At 45.8% G+C, this 20532-nt stretch overlaps 1 protein-coding gene across 1 annotated transcript; it reads left to right on the forward strand.

The window, feature by feature from the left end:
* Positions 1-6: 6 nt before the first annotated feature.
* LOC311604152 (uncharacterized protein) lies at positions 7-18261 on the forward strand (the record flags this gene model as incomplete). The annotated part of the gene is made up of 4 exons (XM_084793666.1): positions 7-136; positions 10897-10957; positions 13902-14026; positions 18113-18261. The coding sequence occupies exons 1-4, from the start codon at positions 130-132 to the stop codon at positions 18259-18261; spliced, it is 342 nt and encodes a 113-aa protein (XP_084649792.1). The 5' UTR covers positions 7-129.
* Between the last annotated feature and the right edge of the window lie 2271 nt (positions 18262-20532).

Here is a 20532-nt window from a genome sequence, read left to right on the forward strand (position 1 = left end):
CCTACGCCTGCTCCATGCAATCACTGCTTTGTTCTATGGCTTCTGTGCCTGATGCCCTGACTGCTCTACATGGTGTACGTCCTTAAAGGAATTTAATGGGGCTGAAAGTCTTTTGTTACTAGGAAATCTATGCTTGGTGAGTAACGATTAAAATCCTAAACCAAGAGTCCCCCAGAGAGGACACGGAAATGAATCTTTGACATCTGACAAGCAAGGAGACCTTGATGATCCTCTTCTTGGCTAAAGGGGGGAGATTCTCAGAGAGGGTGGGCTAGGGCAGGAGGCTCTGCCTGTATTCTCCACCCAACCACCGAGGGCATGGCTCCTGTGGTTCCCAACTGTGGTCTCCACTCTGCTCTTCCAGCAGAGGCCCAAAAACACAGTGCAGCCAGCCAGGCAGGCAGCCCAACTGGACAAAGGACAGGGAGAAGCACTGTTCACATGGCTTTAGAAAGTCAACAGCCATCTGCGACTGAGTCTTGTAGTCAACTTTGTTTAGCTTAAAGGTGACATTTGTGTGCATGTGTGTGTGTGTGTCTCTGTCTGTCTGTCTTCACAATAAAATTTTGAAGTCCTTAAAAAAAAGGCTTTAAAATTTGGTATTTGAGACAGTATAACCATGTAGACCACCAGGCTAGCTTCTTAACTCACAGAGGTCCATTTGCCTGCCTCTGTCCTCTGGAGCAGCACCAGGATTAAAGGTAGTGGTATCCTGCCCCGCCCCTACACACACACCCAGCTGCAACTTGCAGTCTTAATTCCCAATTTTTGTTTCTCCCTTTGGATTGCAGGAAAAGACTGGTTCTTACCAGAGGATCCCATTCTGTTTTGCTTCTTTAGGGGTAGGGACAACAAAAGAGGTCAGCATTATTAATGATAATTAATGTGACAAAGTTTCTAAAGGCTGAATGCCATGCAAAATTTGGAGAGGCCAGTTGACACCCCTGTTTGTTCTTCCAGAGTGTCACCACAGCCCTTCTGTCACTTGGAAATTTTCTTCTGCTCTTAAGAATAATTTATGATAATTTTTAAAAGGTACTGAATATCCTTTTAAAAAATAGAGGTTAGTAAAGTGTTTCCCTGGCATGCACAGAACCCTGGGTTCCATCTCTTGCACTGCATAAAACTGGCTGGAGGGAAATGCTTGTAACCTCATTACTTTGGAGGAGGAGGCAAAAGTTCATGGTCATGATCAGCTACATAGTAAACTTGAGACCAGTGTTGTAAAAGCACGACTCTTATCTTAGAGGGAAGTGCAGAGTTTATTCTGGAGCCATAGTTGAGTGAGTGAATGGTTGGGGAACAGATTTATAATTTACCTCAAATTCCGTGTTCTAACCTGTAAGCGGAGTCACAAAGTTTTTATAGTTTTATAGAACAAAGAAAGTTAAAAAAAATCAATTCAAATGTTTTGTTTGTTTGTTTGTTTGTTTGTTTGAGACACGGTCTCTCTGTGTAGCCTTGGCTGTCCTGGACTTACTATGTAGACTAGGCTGGCCTCAAACTCACAGCCATCCACTGGGATTAAAGGCATGCGCCACCATGCCCAGCTCAATTCAAGTTTAAAATACATTTAAAGTACATCAGAGAGGCGGTTATAGAAGGACGGAGGAAGCTTTCTATGGGCCTGAGATGCTGTCTGGTGACAGTCTTAGCGTTTGGGTTGGTGGAAGCCAGTGGGTCGGCTAAGGGAAAAGATCCCCAAGCTATTAGTCATAGCGTGTCGTCCACACAGGTGGGAAGGAATGGCAGTCGCAGGCTAAAGCTAGCCTGCCACGCCATTGCCTTTGTATGCACAGCGTTTCAGCCCCTCCCCCACCACTGTAGTCAATCCTTCTCTACAGACATGGCTTCTTTCCAGGAAGCCCCATTGACGTCAGTCTGGGCTAGTTGTTTCAGAAAGAAAAAGGAAAAATATTTTTTTAACTGCTGTTTTATAGCAAAGGCTACATAAAAATGAACAAATAATTCAGAAAAGCATAAAGCCTGACTTCATTCATTTTATAAATACAGAATCTATAAGTTTTAAATGTCCATTTACTCATTCATTCAGTAAATATTTATTGAGTGCTCAGTATAAATATTAGTATACCCTTCATTTGTTATCACTCTTTTATTAAATAATTTTTTGTTCATTTTTATGTTTTACTTTAATTTGCCGGGTTTTCATTGTATCTACTTACAAGGTACAAGGTGAATTTAATTTTACAAATACGATGTGGGATAATTAAGCCAACTATTTAACATATTCATTCATTCAATTTTTGTGCTGAGAGCAGTTGGACATTCTCTAGAAACTATGATTCCATCACAGTTTTTGTAATTTTATCAAAATATGTTTTCAGTATCACTTTACTTTAGTTGCCATTTGGATTTTCCTTAGTCAACCTTAAAAAGAAACTGATGCTAAGTATTGTGGTAGAAGCCTATAATCCCAGCACTGGGGAGGCAGAGGCAGGCAGATCTTTGTGAAATGGAGGCTAGCCTGGTCTACAGAACAAGGTCTAGGCTAGCCAGGGCTACATAATGTGACCCTCTCTGGAAGAAGGAGAAGGAGGATTCGGAGAAAAGAGGAGAGGGAGAAGGAAGGAGAAAAAGGAAAGCCATCAATAACCTCAATTTAAATGCAATCTAAGACAGTCTTGGCTTTTTTCTTTTTCTTTTTTGGTTTTTCAAGACAGGGTGTCTCTGTGTAACCCTGTCTGTCCTGGATTCACTTTGTAGACCAGGTTGGCCTCGAACTCACAAAGATCTACCTGCTTCTGCCTTCCCGAGTGCTACAATTAAAGGCGTGCGCCACTGTACCCACCAAGCATGATGGTCTTGGCTTTAGTGGCTCTTCTTTACATCCCTGTAGGCTATCACCTAGAATGATGTAGCCACCACACATTTGATTCCTCTCATAAAAGAAACACATAGGCTGGTGAGATGGCTCAGTAGGTAACAGGGCTGGCTACCAACCCTGATACCTGAATTCTATCCCTGGGACCTACATGGTAGAAAGAGAGGACCAACTCCTGAAGGCTGTCCTCTGACCTCCACATGTGTGTGGGTGTACCCCAACCCCAGCCTACTTCATATACACAAAACAAACAAACAAACAAGTTCCCTAGTCCCCATTTTTGTTTTCTCTGTGTAGCCCTGGCCATCCTGGGATGATCACAGCCCAGTGAAAAATGCATTTTGTACATAAAAGAAGTTTGAAAAAGAAATCTGGGTGAACTAATTTCAAGAGAAGCACTGATTTAGCTCAGATTAAGTTATTTCAAACTTCAGCACTTGTTATTATTAATAACAAGTTAATTTCCACATCCCCCAAACTCTAAGGAGAATGGCTGTGCTGGCTGGTTCCCAGTCATCAACACCTCAGTGTGAAGGGAGAGCTGAGAGGAGATTCTGAGAGATGAAGGAGGTGGGGAGAAAGCCAGCACAGTGGGCATTTGGAGCAGGCATGGACATCCTGGGGACACCATGTCCCTAAAGGTTGAGTTCTGCACAGGGACATCTCTCTCAGCGACAAGAGGAAATCCCACGGAATCCAGTTCCACTTGTTTCAAAAGCCACAGGACGCCAAGTTCTTTAAGATGGGGACCCAGATTTTACTTTAACTAGATCCTGGGATCCCCATTACTAATTACCAGGAGGGTAAAAGGAAGTTGGTTCTTTCCGAATTCATACATGGCGGTCTTTGAAGTCATCACTAAGATGGTTGGAGTGAGATTGGGAGCAAGTGTGTGCTATAGTCTTAAAAAGTGAAGCTCCCAAGCACTTGGGAGGCAGAGGCATGCAGATCTCTGTGAGTTCAAGGGTGACCTGGTCTATAGATCGAGTTCCAGGTCAGACGACGAGGAGTACACAGAGAAAACCCTGGCTCGTAAATTATTAATAGTTTTCATTACTATGTGTTAGGTTTAACAGGAGCCAATACATCTAGAAATAAACTTAAGCTGAACTATGGGAGGATTTCTTGAGCCTAGATAAAAGCCATCATTCCTTAGTAATTTGTGAAACTGCCAAAAGAAGCCATTTTCCTTTACTTGTAGTGAAAGGGACAGATGGCTACGATGCACTTGATATGGTTGCATGTCAAAACCCATGTGGACCTCCAGGCTCCCTCCGTCCTTATTCACCAGTACTGTACATTTCAAAGTCTCTGCCCTAGCATCCCGGCCCTTCTCATACGCCCAGGCTTTTCTCCTCCCTGATACCCATTTGTTCTCTTTCTAAAGGCAAGATGTTGGCCCCGACCCCCAACCCTCCAACCCCAGTGCGCATGCGCCCAGCCTGCTGGTCTTTCTTCCTTTTCTTGCAGATAGCCCTGGCCATGTCCAGACTGCTCTCTTTTCTTTTTACTTGGACTCTTCCAGATGCTTCCAGATGCGCGCTCTCTCTCTCTCTCCTTCCCTCCCTCCCTCCCTCCCATCCTCTCATTTATTTGCATACGCTATATTCAAAACGATAATTTAAGTGTTTTTCATAAAGATGCTATATTTTGGATCTGTATGACTTACTCATTAAGTGCTATACCCATTAGACAAATGAATGTGAATCTCTGCCTCTCTCTATGTATAAATTTTCTTCTCTTCTGGACACATTGAGGATGGAAGCTAGGTGAACGCTCTGCCACAAAGTGACATCCCCAGCTGCGTACGCTATGAGATCATCAACCCAAAGCCTAATTTTACACGGGAGAAAACAGGTGCGGAGATGTTCCAGGATGGGCCTCAGGTCGCCCAGGCACATCAGATGTGAACAAGGCAAGATGAGGTTGCAGCCCTCCCTGTTCCTCCCTGAGTTGCCTTGGGAAGGTTGAGAAACAGAAGAGGCCACGCCCATCTGCTCAGATCTCCCAGGGTCTGTGGTGGGACAACGCCCCCCCTAGGCAGCTTGGCAAAAAGTCATTACCTGCAGGGCAAAGTTTGTTTCAGGTGGATGCAAAGACCTGGCCTGCCATCAGGTCTGAATACTGCCACAATCTGAGTAGAAATCCAGATATGTAGACTTCTAATGGCCTAGCAACCACTCAGGTCCAGGACTCGCCAAATGTTCCCTACCCACAACTGATGACGTCAGGACAGTTATCTTGGGCATCCCTGTATCTGTTTCAGTATCAAAGCAAAACCTGGCGCTCTGGGGCCCTCATCTCACACACGCGGGATCTTGTTTTGAGGACTGAACCTGCAGGGAGTAGGTTTTAGAAAGTGGTTTCACTTTAAAATATATTAAGCGGCCAACGAGATGGCTCAGGTGGTAAGGGGCTCGCTCACCCCAAAGCCTGATGACCTGAATCTGATCCCTGGTGTCCACGTGGTAGAAGACACCAGAGTCTTCTGTCTTCCACATGCATGCTGTGCCGGTCCTGCCGTCCGAAAATAAAATAAATAAAAATCTAAAACACAGAACGAAACAACATTAACGCCAGCAGAACATGGCAATGCGTGTCTGTAACCCCAGCACTTGGGAGAGGAGGGCAGGAGGGTCAGGAGTTCAAAGTCATCCTCAGCTACATGTTGGGTTTGAACCCTGTCTCAAAACAAATAATTCCAGACAAGCAAAAAAAAAAAAAAAAGTAATATTAAATAGTGAGTGGTGTAAGTATTAACTGAATTTACCGATTTAAAAAAAAAAGTATGAATGGATCTTCTTTTTCACTATAAAGATGACCTCAGTTTCAGAAATACTGATTGGTGAGTCCATTTTGTGTGTGCTTCCTGAGCAGGCCTGAAGATGTTAATCCTGCCTGCCTTCGGTACACACATTCCCTTAAGAAGCTATGATAAGTTTAGGAAGCAACAGTTAATCACCACGCCCAGTTTAACATCTACTCTTATTTGCATGAGGCACTCTGGGCCTCCACTTACTGCCACTCTACCTTTCTCCTTTCTTCCCCTTTTCTTTCTTTCTTTTCTTTTCTTTTTTTTTTTTTTGAGACAGGGTTTCTCTGTGTATCCCTGGCTGTCCTGGACTCGTTTTGTAGACTAGGCTGGCCTTGAACTCACAGCGATCCGCCTGTCTCTGCCTGCCGAGTGCTGGGATTAAAGGCGTGCCCCACCACGCCCGGCACCCTTCCCCTTTTCTTATTTAGTTTTGTCTGAACCCTTTCTGTCAGCTGTGCTTCTAAAGGTCCTTTGTTTGTCCTCTTGCTGCCTCCATCACCTTTCACCGGAAATACGTCTCCCAGCACATCTTCTAACTTCCAATCCGAGTCGGCTCCTTCAATCCACCCTCACACTGCTGCCAAAAAACATCCAGTCTGACCCTGCTGTGCCCCCAGTGCACGGGCTAAAGTCCAAGTCACTCAAACAAGATTCTAAAGGCATTTGGCACTTGGCCTTGATCTCTGACAGAGTCGGATGCAGGCGTCTTTTTTTTTTTTTTTCTTTCCAAGCCTAGTGTCTTCTTTACGCATCCTACTGCCTCAGCATAGTAGTTTTCAGGCCAACATATGGTGCCTGGAGAAGCCACGCCTACAGGACACACCCCAGGATGTAACTGACCTGGTAGAGATGACCATATATATATATTTTTTGTTTTTTTGTTTTTTGGTTTTTGAGACAGGGTCTCTCTGTGTAGCCTTGGCTGTCCTGGACTCGCTTTGTAGATCAGGCTGGCCTCAAACTCACAGGGATCCGCCTGCCTCTGCCTCCCGAGTGCTGGGATTAAAGGCGTGCGCCACCACGCCTGGCTGAGATGACCATATTTTAAAGAGATACTTGTGTCCCTTGGTTTGGTTACATGATAGTTGAAATGATAAGACTCAGAGAAACTGGAATGCCCCCAGGAGTCCCATGAGGGGAGAGGAAAAAAAAAGCCTGAAGCTTGGAGTAGTCAGAGAGGACATCTCCACACAAAGAGATTTACAACTTTTTAGAAAAGAAAATCATGGGTCAATAGTGGGCGGGGCCACCCCTTGACAGAACTAGTTGAACATGTGTAACTTGACTGTCTACTTCAATCTTAACCTCACTTCAGGACCCTAAAGATGGACTTCCAAGGAGGTCACTGGGTCCCTTCCTCTCACTTCCCAACACAGCCACATAGAATAGATTTGGGGGGGGGGTGCCTTTTTTCCCATTAATTTGGCTCTTTTAATTGGCTTATGGAGGCTTGGTAACGAAACTTGGTTTGTGGGAGCACAGGCTGTGAGCCCCCAAGGACACAGAATGTCATCAGTTAGACAACACGTGGCTCAGGGTCTTGTATCATTGAATGCATGATGCAAGAGTTCATAGCTGCAGCCAGGAACAGTGAATACAGAAAAAGTGACAGTTGTATATTAGGCACCAGTACCGCATAGCCATGGCCTAGGCGGTCTTTGCTTTGGTTCTCTTGCAGGAAGCAGGTGGCTTGGCTCTGGATCCTCAGCAGCTGAGCTGTGACCTCCAGTTTAACCTTCTGTAAGGGGTGATGCTCTCCCTTGCCAGGGAGATCCTGGCCCCGGATATGGTTGGTTCAAAGGTCAGTGTCAGAAACCGGTTGAGAGTGAAATGCCCACCCGCACTCCTCACAACCATTCAATCCTACATGCCAAGCACCAGATTAATCTCAGATATTCAGAGGTATGCCAGTGAGCAAGACAGGTTTCCTGTACTTGTAAAATATGTATGTGATCTGTCTCGTGCAGTCCAGGCTGTCCTCAAACTCACTATGTGGCTTAGGGTGACTTTACAATTGTGATCTTTCAGTCTCCAGGTCTCATGTGCTGAGATTCTGGGTGTTCACCACCACACCCAACTTTGGAGGCGAACCCAGAGCTTCAGTGTACGAACTCAGCTCCATCCACAGCCCTATTTGGAGGTTGTTGTTGGTTTTGGTTTTTTGTTTTGTTTTGTTTTGTTTTGTTTTGTTTTTGCACTTATATGTCGGTCTAAATGCTTGCATTAGTTTGTGTGCACTATGTACATGCAGGAACTGGAATTACAGAAGCTTTGATTTGCCTGACACAGGCGCTGAGCAATAAACACTCTTAATGTCTAGGCCACACCCCCTGCCCCCCCCCAGCCCCTGTTTGGGGTTTTTGATTGGCATCTCTTCTCCCACCTGAATTCACCATTAGAACCTGCCTCAGGAGGCGGAGGTGGCTTTGGTCACCGTTGTGTGCTCTACACCTGGCACAGGCAAGGCTTGGCATGTGGAATATCTGTCCAGTAGCCAAATGGGTCAGCAAGGGATTCTAAATTTATTCTGGATTTATCTGAGGAAGAGGAGTGGTCCTTTGGGAAAGGGACTAGGAAGATCTCTTAGAGAAGATAAACAGTTTGGAGGACCAGGAAATATCCTGAAGGGTTTCAAGGAGGGAAGGGGACATTTTTGGAATAAGGGATAGCTTTATTTTAAAGTTCTTGTGCTTTGTAAGTTGGCTTTCCCATGACCTGCATTTAACCATCAGATCCTCCAATCTTCATTCTGACCTTCTGACTTCTGGTGATGAAGTAGAGGAAATGGAAAACAAAACAAAACAACAACAACAACAACAAAACTGGCAAACAATGCTGGTGATGGTAGCCAACGACTTTAATCTCAGCACTTGGGAGGCAGAGGCAGGTGGATCTCTGTGAGTTCTAGACCAACCTGATCCTCTACAGAACAAGTTCTAAGACAGCCAAGGTTACATAAAGAAACCTGTAGGCAAAAGGTTATTGTGTAATTTAAATGCTGATTTCTGTGCCCCCCCCCATATCTGGTTGCAGTTCCCCCCCCCTTTGGTTTTTGGAGACAGGGTTTCTCTCTGCTATCTTGGCTGTCCTGGACTCACTTTGTAGACCACGCTGACCACGCTCAGCTTGGTTGCAGTTCTTGCTCTGAGAATCTCCTGTCTCAATGTTGTGTAAAACCTGCTCCCCAATTGTCCCCTGATATGCCAATAAATCAGCTTACAGCCAATCACTGAGCAGAGGAAAGAATAGGGCTGGACTTCCTGCTAACCAGGGAAGGAAGAGTTAGAGGAGGAAGTAGGGGATTGAGCAGGTGGAGAGGTCCAGGAGGCATCAGGAGGAGTTGGAGCAGGAAAGCTACAATATGCAAGTGTCTCTGGGATGTGAGCTGGGAGGAAGCCAGATTAGCCTAGAGGGTTAATAATAGAGTAATAACTGCTCAGTTACTGTGTTGTGAAGCTTATTATTAAACAAATATAAAAGAGTATCAATTATTTGTGTGATAGCCAGGTTAAGAAAGAAACTGAGAAATATATTTTATAAAAATATCTTTAACAGAAACTCTGTCTCAACATGCTGGTGGTGGTCAGTCATGGACCACAAATAAACAGACAAAACTGGCAAACATCACAAACCCTGTCTTGAAAAAACAAAACCAACCAACCAAACATTAAAACTGGCAAACATCAATAAATATTGTAAATTATCCTTTTTTTTTTTTTTGACATAGAGGTTTTCTATTAACCCAGGCTAACCTCCACCTCAGAATGTTCCTGCTCAGCCTCTTGAATTCTGGGATGACAGGTGGGCACCACCACACCCAGTTAGATGTGCTGGCAACTGTGGGTGCCTTTCTTTTCTTTCTTTCTTCTTCTTCTTCTTCTTCTTCTTCTTCTTCTTCTTCTTCTTCTTCTTCTTCTTTTGTTGTTTTTGTTTTTCGAGACAGGGTTTCTCTGTGTAGCCCTGGCTGTTCTGGACTCACTCTGTAGACCAGGCTGGCCTCAAGCTCACAGCGATCCACCTGCCTCTGCCTCCTGCATGCTGGGATTACAGGCGCACACCACCACTGCCCAGCTGTTCGTGCCTTCCTATGAACATAACTTTGGCACAAGAAGCCACAAATCCCACATTGCTTCCCTTATTGCTCCTTGCAGCGCCTGAGTCATCTCTCAGCTGTGAAAGAAGGGCTGTGAGAGAGGGACACATGTCCCTTCTGAGTTGTTCCATCCGCTAATCACTCCACTTCTATGAGTTCCTGACAGAGCAATCACAAGATGGTGGTTCCTCTGTGACCTCTGGCCCAGATGGTCCATGACTGACCTATATGGGATTTTGGTTTGGATATGAATTATCTACCGTTATAATAAGCCACTGAGATTAGGGAGCGTAATTTAGATGCTGACAAATACATATTTGCGTATCCCATGAAAGAAATGATGTAACTGCATAGTCATGTGAGCCATTTAAGCCTGGGAGGGAAACATTTTACACCTTGGGGAGTACAGTTGCTTCTGTGGGGTGCTGGGGAAGGAACCCAGGGACTTGAGCATGTCATACATACAGTCGGCCACCAACTTATACTACCTGCCCTGTCTTACTCTGGAAGAAGAACTCACCAAGTTGCTCAGGCTAGCCTAAGTGGCCCAGATGTACTACCATGCCTGGATACAGGTTTTTTTGTTTTTTGTTTTTTAAACTGGAAGAGGAAAATAAATAAATAAATAAAAGCTGAATGTGGTACCTAGGACCCACGATTCCAGTCCTCAGGGGAGGAGGCTGGAGTAGGTGTTCAAGGCCCACTTGGGCTACATAATGAGTTCCAGGTTAGCCTGGGCAACAGTAAAACTCTCAAAGGCAGAAGGAAGGCTGGAAAGAAGGGAGAGACGGAGGGAGGGGAAGAGGGAGGGAAGAATAAAGCCCCTTCTAATATTACATTTACTGCTTTAACAACACATGACATTGCTTGCAATTCCTTACTCCCTCCCTGCAGAATTATGCATGGACACACTTGGCCCCAGGCCTTTGCAGGGCCTGCTCTCACTTGCCCCCACCCCCACCGGGACCCCTCCCCCCATCCGCCCCTTCCCCCAACCCCAGCTGTCTGCTTGGGACTTGCTGTGGTCAGTAGAGTGTTAGGTGATACAAGGCTAGGAGCGTCTTCTAGTTTTGCTGGGGTTGACTTGGGCCTTGAACACTGCACCCTCAGATGACGGGACAAACTTTCTTTCTGGCTCCTTTGCAGGAATGGAACCACTTGGAATCGACCTGTACAGGACCTTGAGCCTGGAGTTCTGCCTAATTGGGTAGGTCAAGGCTGACTTTCATGTCCACTAGCAAGAACAGCGTAGATATTTGTTGTCCTCAGCCGCTGAGATTTTGAGGTGGTTTGTAACAACACTTGGAGCAAATGAACTGATCTGGAAGTAAAGCGGGTCTCGCTTCCGTTTTCTGTTAAGTTAAAAGCTGCTCTTTGTCTTCCTTTTGTAGATGGTTTTCTAGGGGGAACAGTAATGTGCCTCTGACCTTCTCCCACCCCCAGCACATTTCTGGGGCATCTCCCAGCATGCCAGTTGTGTAATGCAGAAAAGCCGGGCAGCCTCTTTCTCACATTAGCCTGACAGGAAAGTAAATTAGGACCGAGATACTCCCTCCCCCGCCAAAGTCCCAGGGAAGGTTAAAGCTGCTCAGAAAATAGCCTTTGTCAGGAGCGAGACAGACCTCTGATACTCCCTGTAGCGTCTGACTGTTTTAAATGTTTATTTATGTATTTATTTTATCAAGGTTGTTTAGCTATGAAGACCCCGTCCCCACAGTTTAGCCCAAACGTTGTCTAGCTGAGTTCATGCTAGATTGCCCACACTTTCCTCCAGGTGGCAGTAGAGAGCCGCTGCCTGCCCAGCACGCTGACGTCACCTTGTTTACCCAGTTCCGGGTCATTTTTAGATCTAAGATCACAGGATGTTAATCGGGCCAATGATTTCCTATTCGTTTGGCCAAAGGCCCTTTTCATGGGCATCGGGACAAGTATGATGTCCTTTTACACAAAACAATTTTGCTGCGGGGAGTACTTATTTTCACACACTTGGAAATGTCATCTTTAGGAGATGGGGAAGCTGTGTTGTAGCCATTTGGGGTCTTTTTCCTTTTTTTTTTTTTTTTTTTTTGGAGCCTGAATGTGAGTGGTCTTAACTGAAGAGACAAGGAAAACTAGGTTTTCCTTCTCAGAAGCTCAGGCATCTTTTTGCTTCCTCTTTCCCTTTATTTGTATGGTATTCAGCAAGGAAGCGTTTGCATTTGGGGACTTAGAGGCAGAAGAAAAGGAGCTAATTTAGTCTGTATGTCCTGATTCTGCAGGAGACACCCTGGATCTTAGGGGTTGGGAGGCCCTTACCAGGAGCCTCAAGACACCCATATCCTACAGTGGGGTGTCTCACCCTCACAACAGTACTCGCTCTTCTCCTGCGTAACCCCTGAGCTAGCCAGCTTGAGGAGAGGCAAGGGAACCACAGTAGCTAAATGGTCGAGCTCACTGCTTCTTCTCGCAGCTGTAACAAAATTGAAAATATCAAAAGCATAGAAGGAGTTTGTGGGTGTGTGGGAGACAAAAGGGGTCGAGAGTTTGTGACTTTTTTATTTTTTTATTTTTTTATTTTTTGTTTTCTTTCTTTCTTTTTTGGTTTTTTCGAGACAGGATTTCTCTGTGTAATCTTGGCAGTCCTGGACTCACGTTGTAGACCAGGCTAGTCTCAAACTCACAGAGCTCCAACAGCCTCTCTGACTCCCGAGTGCTGGAATTAAAGGCATGTGCCACCACACCCAGCTGTTTGTGACTTTTTCTTTTTATGTATGCACTTATATTATTACAGATATATATATTACAGATATATAAAATAAACTACATACAGCAAGAAGAACCACGAAACAATTAGGAATTATATTAATGTTGTAATGTTGGCTATTTGTATTTGGCAACCTTGAAAAAACATCTTTCCTATTTTGTTGAGTCTAAAATTCTGAATGTAAATCAATATCTATCGTATCTCATCTCTATCAACTTAAAACATCTTTTTTTTTTTTTTTTTTTTTTTTTTTTTGGTTTTTCGAGACAGAGTCTCTCTGTGTTAGCCTTGGCTGTCCTGGACTCACTTTGTAGACCAGGCTGGCCTCGAACTCATAGCGATCCGCCTGCCTCTGCCTCCCAAGTGCTGGGATTAAAGGTGTGCGCCACCACGCCCGGCTAACTTAAAACATCTTAACCTCTAAACAACTAAGCTTAATTGTAAAACTAAGCTATCTGGTCTTCAACCCCATCAGAGACTTGAGAAGGAATAAAATTAATTACCTGAGTAAACAGGAAGTACAGGTTAGCAGCTTCCAAAGTGGAAAAAGAAAAAGAAAAAGAAAAATGACCGAGACAGTTTGCTGCCTGAACAGTCACTAAAAACTCTCTATAACGTTGGAGCACCATCTTCAGCCTTCTGGCCCAGTATATCTGACAGACATATTTGTGAGGCAGGAGCTATTGACTTTTAAAGAAGCAAGATAAACAAAATTCCTCATTTGCCTGGCACAGGCACAGTGGTGCAGGTCTGTAACCTCAGCTATGTTGGAGGCTAAAGTCAATCACAGAATCAAAGCTTATCTGGGCAGCAAAAACTGGCTTGGTCAATTTAGCAAGACTCTGTCTCAAAATCAAAAGTTTAAAAAAATGAGGTGAAGCCAGGTGGTGGTGGCATGTGCCTTTAATCCCAGCACGTAGAAGGCAGAGGCAAGTGGGTCTTTGTGAGTCTGAGGCCAGCATGGTCTACAGAGTGAGTTCCAGGACACCCAGGGCTACACAGAGAAACCCTGTCTCAAAGATGGTGGGGGGAATTGGAATATAGTTCAGAGCATGGGGTTCTAGGCTCAATCCCCTGTGTGGAAATAATAATAAAAGCCAAACCTGGTGGTACACACCTGAAATTCCAGCATCATAAATTGGAGGCAGGACAGAGTTCAAGGGTTCAAGGTCAATCTCTATTACATAGTGAGAGACAGGTTAGCCTGGGCTATGTGAGACCCTGTTTCAAAATAATAATAACGATTATTATTTTTAAAAGGAAATTAAAATTCCCCAGCTATGCAATCCTTTGCAAGAGAGCAGAAGCTGCTTAATATGAAAAGAGAAAACTCTGTGATGCTAAAAATAAGTGAGCCTTCAAATTTTTAAAGTGTCCGTCCCTTTTCTTTGTTTTGTCATTTGACAAGCTGCTGCTGTGGCCACACAGAACCCACCAGAGTCCAAAGTCCCTCCCTGAAGGAGGCTGCAACCCACTGGAGTGACCACACTATCCTGAAGAGACGGCTGGCTTTCTTGCAGGCAGGAAGAGAAGGTTAGTTGCAACACCCATTTATTGAACTCCGAATCTGACTCAACTCCTTGGCTAACAGTACAGCTTATAAAAACATGAGGTGACATGATTCCAGACACCATGGAACTTTGAGCCTATCAGGATTAATAGGTGTGTGGTAATTTGTGCTTCTTCTTCCCCCCCCCCCCACCCCCCTACCACCCCCAGACAGGGTTTCTCTGTGTAGCCTTGACTACCCTGGACTCGCATTGTAGACCAGGCTGGCCTCGAACTCACAGAGATCGGCATGCCTCTGCCTCCCAAGTGCTGGGATTAAAGGCATGCACCACCAAGCCCGGCTTGTGCTTCATTTTTTAATGTATAGAATGAAAAAGGGGGCGACTGTGTGGTAAGTGGCGTGGAAGAGCATTCTTTCACTTTGCTTCAGTATCTGCCTATGAGTGCATCTGTATTCCAGGTGCAGAGGGAGGAGAATCTCTGAGAGTTCAAGTCTGGTCTATAGAGAAGAGTTCTATTTGAAAAACAGAGAGAGGCCGGGTGTGGTGGCGCATGCCTTTGATCCCAGCACTAGGGAGGCAGAGGCGGGTGGGTTGCTGTGAGTTCGAGGCCAGCCTGGTCTACAAAGTGAGTCCAGGACAGCCAAGGCTACACAGAGAAACCCTGTCTTGAAAAACCAAAAACCAAAAAACCAAAACCAAAAACAAAACAAAACAAAAAACCCATCACTATCACTCTAAGGTTGTTGTTATTGTGTCCACTTTTATTTATTTGCTAGTTTATTTTTTTACAGAGCTATGAATTGAACCCAGATCCTTGTGCGTGCTAGGCATGCTCTCTACAACTGGGACCCCGATTCAATTATTATTCCCACTTCACACACAAATTGACAGAGAAGCTAATTAATTGTCCCAGGGTAGCACAGGACACAGGAGATAGTTGCTTGAGCTCGGGCAGCCAGGTATGGTGGCACACAACAGCTGGAATCCCAGCACTTAGAAGGCAGAGGCAGGGGATCTCAGCGTTCAAGATCATCTTTAGCTGTGTTGTCAACTCAACGTCAGCCAGGCCACCCAGGCAGGCCACAAGAAACTCTAGCTAACACACAAGCGAAAATAACACATAAGTAAAATTACAAAGTGAATAGTTTGTTTGGCTACTTCTGTTTGCTCTTCTAGGTCCAGTCTCCCTTCTCCGCTCATATTGAGGCCCCAGAGTCCAGTGACCCTGGCCTCTGCTTGGGTGCACTCCCGGGGAATCCTGGGTAAAGGGAAAAGGTCAGAAGCAGAACTGAGGTGTCACAGCCTCAGGCTGTCTCTGGCTTGTGGTCACAGCTGTTGTGAGGTGGAACCTAAACATGCAGGTCACACTCTGTAGGTTCTGGTTGACCGCACCTCCCCGTCACCCCTGCTGTCCTATGGATGGCCGTGTAGCTGTGGGTTACCCACATCCTGCCCACACCTTTGTAAATGGATCTTTATTCAACTCTCTTCAAATTACCCAACTTGAGTGTCCCATCTGCTTCCTGCGCAGCCCTGGCTTAGTATTAATAGGAGAGTGGGGTGCAGAGGCATTCCTTGTGGGTACAGAGCTAGTCACAAGTGGATCAGGACGACCTCTCCTTTGAAGGACCTCAGGACACTTACTCTGTGAGTGCCACCGCAGAGTGAGGTCATCCCTTCAACGTGGAGTGTCCTGGAGTAAGACAAGCCACTAGGGCAACAGTTCTCAGCTTGGGTCTCTAACCCCTTTGGGGTCAACTGGTCCTTTCACGGGGGTCACCTAAGACCATTGGAAAACACAGATATTTGGGTAATGATCCATAACAGTAGCAAAATTACACTTATGAAGTAACAACAAAAAATGATTTTATGGTTGGCGGGGTAGGGTGGGGGGAGGGGGGAAGGGGGTGTGTGTCAGAACATCATGAGGAGCTGTAGTAAAGGGCCACTGCGTTAGGAAGGTTGAGGGCTGCTGCTCTAGTGAGTCTATTGGCTAACAAATTCTTGCCTCCTCCAGGAGGTTGCACAGAAATAAACAGAACGTGCAGAATTCAAAGAGGCGAGCCCTACAAGCAAATTGCTTGCACCCAAACCCCAGTCCTTCCTCTTACCCAGCATGCAGAAGGGACGCTTGCACGCACCGTGTGAATCTGGACAGTTACTTAGCTTCTGGCAGGTCCTTTGAATGTTTTCATGTCTGAGGCTTCTCACGCCTAAGGAGGGATGATGAAGTTCCTAGCTTGTGTTACGGGCCCTATTGTTAAGGGCTATCTGACACAAACATATGAGCCACTGAAGATGAAGAGGCAGATGAATCATGCACAGCCAGGGGGGCTTAGCAAAGCCAGATGGCGCGTGCTGGAGCAGATCCCCACAGCTTGCTGGTCCAGAAGAGAAAGGCTCAAAGCATGGGAGGAAAGGCTCCTTCTGAGACCTCTTGGCTTCGGCTTGAATTACACAGCTAGAGGGCACGTGGTGTCTTTGCTTTTATTGTTGTGAAGAGACATCATGACCAAGGTAACTCTTTTATTTTATTTTATTTTATTTTATTTTATTTTATTTTATGTGCATTATTGTTCTGCCTGCATGCATGTCTGTGTGAGGGTGTCAGATCTTAAGAGTTATAGACAGTTGTGAGCTGCCGTGTGGGTGCTGGGAATTGAACCCCTGTCCTTCGAAAGACCAGTCAGTGCTCTTAACCGCTGCGCCATCTCTCCAGGCCCCTAAGGCAACTCTTATAAAGAAAAACATTTCATTTAAACAGTTTCAGAGGCTTAGAGTCCATTATCACCACGGTGGAAATCACAGCAGCATCCTGGCCGACATCGTGCTAGAGAAGCTGGACGGTCTGCATCCTGATCCACAGGCAGCAATGTGGGCAATCCTGCTGTTAAGGCCAAAGTCCAGCATTACCAGAAAGCCCTGAGCATCGTGCAAAATGGAGGACTCCCACTGTTGGCGAGACTTCCTCTACTCTGCTGGGAGGATGCCGGATCCCACACCTCCTACCTGAAGAATGTCATGATGTCATGTAGTCCTCAGGGAAATTACTGGTCCAACTCTCTTTCTCTCCATAAGAACACATTCAGCAAGCACCTGTGATTCCTGGAGTGCCTCCCCATGCAAATGAGGCATCTCAGTACATTAGCACTTCAGTCAATGATCTTTGCCCACTGTGGAAATCCCTACTCCCTCCTCAAAGTTCTACATAACCCTCCATCACCCCGAATAAAATTGATCTATGTTCCTGAAGCTGATCCTGAGAGGTCATTTCCACTCGTGTTCACTGGCCACCGAACCCCCAGTTTGTTGCTTTTGCTCCCTTGTTCCTGAGGACCGGTGGCCAGCGACCCCAGGGATGAGGGAAAGCCGCATTGAGCAAAGCTTGAGCATAGGAGAGGTCAAAGCCCACTCCCAACACTGACACACTTCCTGTAACAAAGCCACACTTCCTGTAACAAGGCCACACCTCCTAATAGTGGCCTTGCATTGAAACACGTGAGTCTATAGAGGCCAAACCTATTCAAACCAGCACACATGGAATAGGTGCCTGTCAGGGGAACAAAACAAATAAACCTATGTTGGAGCTCACACTAAATACTGGGATGTGACTCAATGGTAGAACCCTTGCCCAGGCACACAGTGGCTTGCAGCACCAAATAAGTAAGTAAGCACACAGAAAACAAACAAACAAAAACAAAATGCTCTCCTACTCCCCTCCCAAAGGCTTCCCTGTGCAGGGGTCATGTCTGCCTCCTGCATCACTCCCCTACATCTTTATGGGAATAGTCCACCAGTATCAAAGATGCTGGAGTATTTTTAATTCTCCTTTCATTGTCCAACCCTCTTCCACTTCTCTGGTTCCCTTCACAGCTCAAGTTCTTTTCAGAATCATCCATAGATGTGGTTTCCTTGTGTTTTCACTTCAACATGATTTATTATTCTATCAGTCCTGTCCACTAGCTGAATCTGGGCTCACCATCTCTGGCCTGCTCCATAGATAGCTTTACCTAATGGTCTCCATCCTATCTGTACCAACTTCTCCACCACCTTCGGCAATGGAGGACACTCCTCACGGCCACATGTCATTCTCCTTTGGCTTCTGTAGATCACCTGGACCGAGAATCTTCTAGCCTGTCACGAATCGCCATTCTTGGCCCGTCTGTCACTATTGTGGGTTCTTCTGTCGGCGAGATCCATCTCACCCATTCTTGGCAGCGCCTCAGAAAATGTGAAGACACTTCAGTCGCTGGGTGACCAGCCATTTGTGAGGAGGCTGGTGGAAGTGGGGGACAAGACGGGGCATATGTGAGAGGGGAAACACTGGAGCTGGTCCCCAGTGATCTCTAGTCTCCTGCATCAACAACCTTATGCTCTCACAGTAACCAGATGGTAACATTCACCTCCAGGCTTTTATGGTCAACAACCCTTAATACTTTATGAGGGAAGAAGTAATATTGGGAACAGTGTGGGGTTTATTAATTTCCGTAGCCAGGGTCACACAAGGAGAGGCAATACCCCGATGAGCACCTTCCCCACAGGCCTACTGAGGCGTCTGTGCCTGTGCCTTCACCTGGATCAATACTCCTTTGAGCAGCTCAAGATCATAACGGGCCAGAGCTTTGTCACGAGGGGACATCACCTCTACCCCTCTCCGTTTTCACTGGGCACCATGCTTCGTCTTTGGCAGAGAAATGGCAGGTGCAGAGCCGCAGTGAGGAAGAGGCAAGCGAACACAGGAAGCAAAGCTGCTTTTGATCTCACAGGCCAGCTTGGCCGCGCAGGTGAGCATCGGGATTTCCTGCGGTGAAGCTCGTGTAAGGGCGCCTTGTGTTAGGCTTCAGACTTCACGGATTGTACGTGCCACGGCACTATTCTTAGGAGCCCCCAAAACAAAACCCATTTGACGGCGTTTCCCATCCTTTCTTTCTGCTCCCTGAAGCAGCACCCAGAACCTCTGCCGACAGCTGCTTTGGAGGGGGACAGTGCCTTTACCACCCATCCAAGCAATTCCTTTCCCACCCACCCCCCCCAATCCCAAGCCATCAACCAACCACAGGTGCAACTTGAGTTATAATGGAGGTAGGTCCTGAAAAGATCACTGGAGGTTGAAAATACCACACACTGGAAATGCACTAAGTTTATGTAACCAAATTCGTGTCCTTCCTCAGCTGCACAGCGTGCTGTGGAATAAGCGACAGTTGTCACCCACTCACGACCTTGTCGCTGTATGGGAGCTCACTATTACTGCCCAGTGTCAGGAAAGAGAAACCACATTACATATCATTAGCCTACAGAAAGATGAAAACTGAGTTTGATCTGTGTTATGCTACATAACTAGGGGAATTATACAAATGCATTTGTGCTCTCAGAGCCTTGATTTCCCCAACTATAAAATACAAGCAATGAGCATCATTTTATTAAATTTTTTTGGGTTTTGGTTTTCGAGACAGGGTTTCTCTGTGTCGCCTTGGCTGTCCTGGACTCACTTTTTAGACCAGGCTGGCCTCGAACTCATAACAATCTGCCTGCCTCTACCTCTCAATTACTGGGATTAAAGGCGTGCGCCACCACGCTTATTAAATGTTTTAAAGTCAGTGTTTTGAGGGATCTGGTGCACAATGGATGCTTAGTCCTCATGATTCCACATAAATCCCTCCTATATAAAAAAGAGTTGCTATTCACTTCTGACCTTTAGAACGCTTTCAGCTGTGAGAAACAGAAAATCCAGCCGGCTAGGGTGGCACACACCTCCAGTTTTAGCATTTGGGAGTCTGAGGCAGGAGGATCATCAATTCAAAGCCAATCTAGGCTATAAAATGAGATCTTCTCAAAAGCAATACCAAAAAAAACAAAACATCAACAATAGCAACAAAGCAAGGCTGAAGCCACCTACAAGAACAAATGGATAATAAATGGACAGAGTGAGAAAGAAAATCATACCGAGACTGCCATAACCACAAGAAAGCATCCAGAATCTCTGCTGATAGCCTCACATTCTCAGTAAGAAATCTAGAGAAATCTTGAGGTAGCACAGCCACTATGCTGCCTGATGCATTCTTGTCAATGCCACAGGAGTTACCTGTCCATCTACCTCCCTGTTCCCTCTTCAATGTGTCTATTTTTATCCGCAGATAGTCATGATTTCATGCCTGGCATGGCTCTAATGTCATGTGGAAACAGCAACATCCAACTGCAGAAGGCTGTTTCCATCTTTGCTTTTTTTTTTTTTTTCTTCCAAGACAGGGTATCTCTTGAAGTCCTGGCTGCGCTGAACTCACTTTGTAGACCAAGCTGGCCTCAAACTCACTGTGATCTGCCTACCTCTGCCTCTTTCCTTTATTCCACGTGTATGAGTGTTTTGTCTGCATGTATGTATGTGTACTGCATGTGTGTCTGGTCCCTATGGAGGTCAGAAGAGGGCATCAGATGGCCTGAAACTGGGCTTACAGATAGGGTGACTAGCTATGTAATCTCAGAGTAGCAGCCAGAGCTCTTAACCACAGAGCCATCTCTCCGGCCCCGTGT

The sequence above is a fragment of the Acomys minous genome (genome assembly GCF_964271855.1).
Source record: "Acomys minous genome assembly, chromosome: 8".
Taxonomy (NCBI): Eukaryota; Metazoa; Chordata; class Mammalia; order Rodentia; family Muridae; genus Acomys; species Acomys minous.